Source organism: Delphinus delphis, chromosome 2, assembly GCF_949987515.2.
Source record: "Delphinus delphis chromosome 2, mDelDel1.2, whole genome shotgun sequence".
In the NCBI taxonomy this organism is placed as follows: Eukaryota; Metazoa; Chordata; class Mammalia; order Artiodactyla; family Delphinidae; genus Delphinus; species Delphinus delphis.
The window spans coordinates 44507154-44511463 of record NC_082684.1 but is presented as its reverse complement, the minus strand read 5'-3'; the positions used below and the strand labels follow the sequence as shown (position 1 = coordinate 44511463).

The following is a 4310-nucleotide window of genomic DNA, read 5'->3' as shown; positions in this document are numbered from 1 at the left end:
AAACCAATGATCTAAAACTATGATAGGATCTTAAGTATCAGATGGTTTGTCCATTTCAGGTAGCTGGTTGGCAGGCCCCTCTAAGGCCTTTCATTTCTCCTTCTATGCCTCTCGGGACATTGATCAGAAGATGAGTCTGAGCATCATACCATCTAACTCTTTTAACCAATGCCTGGCTAAAACTGGAATGTCCAGCTCAGTATATTTAAAAATCACCCACAAAAAGAGGTTCTGCAGGTCCTCACAAAACCTGGAATTTCCACGAAGATGTCTGATCTTTATAATCCAAGCAGTCAGCATTGAAGTTAAGCTTCCAGGAGGCAGTTTGGTCCTTATAATCCAAGCAATCAGTGGTCGAGTTAAAACCCAAGCTTGAAGCTCCATATCCCTGGGTGGAAAGAGAAGCTGGGGACTGATTGAGATGGCTGGTGACTGCATTGGTACCCATGGGACTGAGTGTGGTCCCTGGTCCAGGAAGCTGGTGATGCATAGGGGTCAAATAAGATCCACAGTCCATGCCCCCAAAGTAGGAAGTTGAGCCAGCATATCCTTGACTATAACCTGAAGCCTGAGTATAGGTCATGGGATAGGACCTCTGCATGCAGGAAGAGGAGGTGGACAAGGGATCTGACAGTGGGGAGATGGAAGCTGGGCTCCAGATAGACACAGGAGCACTGCTGCTGGAAATGGCTGGGACTGAGGTGCTAGAGGGGGGAGTGAATTGGCCACTTGTTCCACTCTCTGAACTCACTTCCCGAGCAGGAGACGTCTTCTTTTTGGCAGGTCTCACTTTGTTTTGACCTCCATTCTGCTGTTGCTGCTGCTGTTGGCGGCACTTAGCTCTTCGATTCTTAAACCACACCTTGAAAGGGAAAGAAACTTCTTTAACATGGTTTCAGTGACTCCTTAAGGAAAAGAGTGGCTCCCAGATTATAAATCTGTCCTAGATGGACAGATGAGCTGAGCAGACAATCTCTCCTGCCAGTGAAACTCTCATATATGTTCCTGGAATTATAAGAAAGTTGGGGAGGCTCTATCTAAAAGCTTTTGACCCTGCTTTACTCCCAGCTCAGAACAGTAAAATTTAAGATAATCGCCCAAATCATGACTAAAAATTCTCCCCCTCACTTTCCTATCTCTCATTTCACCCCAAATACACACATACACATAAGATCCAGCTGCATTTTGGAACACTCTCACAATGGAATAGAACATATCTATTCTATGTCTTTTGGATGGGAACATACGAGAAATGAGGGAAAACGATCTGTTGTTATATGCCAGCAAGAACAGCCTAAATTCAAACAGTTTACAGTCCATCTTCCAGGTAGCAACTACTAATATGTAGGTTGGTTCCATCACTCTACTTTTTGTCTCTTCTAGAAAGACTCACAGAAGAAAGCCCCCAGGAGAAATGATCCTGTTGAGGAAGAAGGTCTGAAAGCTACTATTTGCCAAAACCTTCTTTATGGTAAGTGGAGTGACTCGTATATACTCCGCTTTGAGCTCAAAGACAGACTTCTCTCCTAGGCTCAAGTCTGAGCTTCAGGGTAGTGCCACTTGACACACAGATTGTTTACTGTATTATGTTCATTGGCTTGTCAACTTTGCCTCTGTGTGTGACTTTGAAAATTCTCTTTACCAGCCTTCTTCATGTTCTGCAATGAAGGTGCTGTGTTTGGTGTGTGAGGGGGGGCTTGTCAGGGAAGCTACTGGCATTTTCTGGGCAAAAGTCCTTAGTTGTCCTCTTGAATGAGCTCTCCATACGGGTGTCTTAACTGTGGTAAAAATGATGCCGTGAAGGCTGAGCACAAACCTCCAACCATGCAGAGCCATTTGTTTTCTTTCAGTTAAGACTTCAGTTCAAGCCTCACAAGTGCTAAAATTTCTTCTGACTTTGAAAAAGGCTCTTTTTGATCTGCAGTTCGTGCTGATGTGTCCTAGCTGAAGGGGAGTCCCAGGTGTACATGTGGTTTAGGTGCTAAACATTCTTTCCAGAGAAATCTGTATGGGACTTGCATTCCAGAAGAGTTGGGAGTTTACTTTCCTCTCCAGCTTAAGGTCAAGTTAAGGGGGAGTAAGGGGAGGGGGGAAGGTATCATTGGGATACCATGTTGATATTTTATCTGCTGAATGGCTCAGATCTAGCATGTTCTGTTCCATCCCTAAGAAGTCAAAGAAAACACTCTTACTGTGTAATTTCTTCTTCTACCACCAAACTGACATGTGACCTTGAGCAAGTCATTTACTCTATTTCTTCATCTGTAAAAATACTGGAACTATGCAGGAGCTAAGCTTCTTTTATCCCTAAAAGTAGATGAGAATGGGAGGGGGGATTTCCAACGGGGGAAGGGAAGAACTAAAATATTATGTGACTATCCTTGAAATCTGCCAAGGCTGGGCTTCTGTCCACCAGGGGTCCAAGGGTTCTAGGACTGTGCTTTATCACTGCATCTAAATCACCAGTCTTACCTTGCCAACTGGACCGGAAGAACCTTGGTTATAGGACTGGGTGGGGGTGGAGGGACAAAAAGGGGCACGAGGAGAAATCAGACACTCAAGGGGCCCTAAGAGAAAAGTTTACTGGCTTCCGATGGAGCCGAGCGTTTAGTTTAAAACCTTCCTTTGGTCCTCTCCAAGACCTGGAACTCTCCTGGGTCCTCAACAAATACAGTGCTGGGGAGAGGGGTGACACGGTCAGGAAGGATGGCTGTGTCTACCTACATCTGCCCTACCTGCACCCTGGACTCGGGCAAGTTGATTTTCAGCGCCACCTCCTCCCGCATGAAGATATCTGGGTATCGGGTCTTCGCAAATAACGCTTCCAGCACGTCTAGCTGCGCCCGGGTGAACGTCGTCCTCTCCCGCCGCTGTTTCCGAGGGGTGGCTGCGGGACAAGAAGCCCAGGGCCCTTTAGGGTGCGGGAGCAGCTTCTCAGTCACAGGGGTCTCTGCGGGTGTCCGACTCCCGCCACGCCCACACTCAGCACTCCCCTGGTCCTCGCAGCAGCTCAACCCGGACCCTACCCGTGTCCTCCCCACCCCCTCCCGGCCTCGGCTCCTCCGGCAGACACTGCCCCTTGCAGGGAATGCCCCACTCCGCCTGACGTCGGAGATGGCTCCGGACAGAGGGTCTCTTCGAAAGCTAACCAAAAAAAAAAAAAAAAAAATGGAGGACAAAAAACAAGAACCCTCCAAAATCAACCCCTAAACCATCAACACAAAAACCCCACTCTGTGAAGTCAAAGGATCCCTGAGGACCGGCAGCTCGAACTGATGGGGCAAATCTCGATTCTGCCCGAGATCTAGGCTTTTTAGGACTCCAGGGGCCTTTGTTCCTCCATCTTTCAAATGGGGGCATATTTCATACTTCTTGTTCTAGGAGGATTTTAAAAAACAGATCTTATCGGAAAGGAAAGCACTCACACCCGGGGTAAATCACACCTGTAAGGATTAGAGGCTAAGGGCCTGGAGGTCAGAGGGGAAGCCCCAGGCTTGGTGGGGAGAATTTATGATGAGAAACCCGACTTCGCCAAGAGGGCACTTCCGAGGAATTGGACTTCGAGGTACAGGCAGGGTCCCCTCGCCCAAATGGCAAGGGCAGTAGCCTTCTCGCCCCACTCCTACGTTGTAGATCCACCTACTCCCTTTCCCCCAGCCCCTGTCCTCTCCTCGGCCGGTAAATGCCCTGTGGCTTTGAGCTGCTTCTCGGAAGGAAAACCCAGTGGAGACCTCGCCTGGAGCTGGGGCGGGGGCGACGCCACCGCCAACCCCGGTGCTCGGGGGAAAGAGTGTCACAGCCCCGCGGACCGGGCGTGGGGAAGGGCAGGGCAGCAGTGCCGCGGGGCTCACTTACCCGGGTAGCCCACCGAGGGGTGCAGCAAGTCCATGCCCGAAGTGGTCAGACTCAGCCCATTGACTGCGTAAGGCGGTTGCTTAAGATAAGACATCATGCTAAGGTTGTTTGGAGGCGCAAAGTCGGCCCAAATCCGGGGGACCCAGCCGGAAGGTCTCGCTTCTCCCGGGGTGGACAGATTCAGAGTCCTGGTGGGTGGGTTTGGAGTGGTGGAGCTAAGGCAAAGCAAACAAACAAACAGAGGTGCTGGTTTACCGCTTCGGAGGACGCAGCTCTTCCACGTTCCACCACTAACTTAAGAAGAGCCCGGGCTATGCACAGCAGAGGCTTTTAAAGGACTTGCAAAGCCTCCCCCACTACCCCGCTCCCCTCCCCAGCTTCTCAGAACTAGAGGAGATGCAGAGAGACCAGATAAACCTGTCCTCCCCACCCCCAGCCAAAACTTTAAAAAAAAA

At 49.7% G+C, this 4310-nt stretch overlaps 1 protein-coding gene across 2 annotated transcripts; it reads right to left on the bottom strand.

Annotated features, from left to right (window-relative positions):
* Positions 1-241: 241 nt before the first annotated feature.
* On the bottom strand, positions 242-3952 carry OTX2 (orthodenticle homeobox 2). Of its 2 annotated transcripts, none has more exons than XM_060003437.1 (3): positions 3856-3952; positions 2736-2911; positions 242-862 (listed from the first exon to the last, which is right to left on the bottom strand). In XM_060003437.1, exons 1-3 carry the CDS (start codon positions 3950-3952, stop codon positions 242-244), a joined length of 894 nt encoding a protein of 297 aa, XP_059859420.1. The 2 variants fall into 2 exon arrangements, with proteins under 2 accessions (XP_059859420.1, XP_059859421.1); XM_060003438.1 differs by having other exon boundaries at positions 2736-2887.
* Positions 3953-4310: the final 358 nt, after the last annotated feature.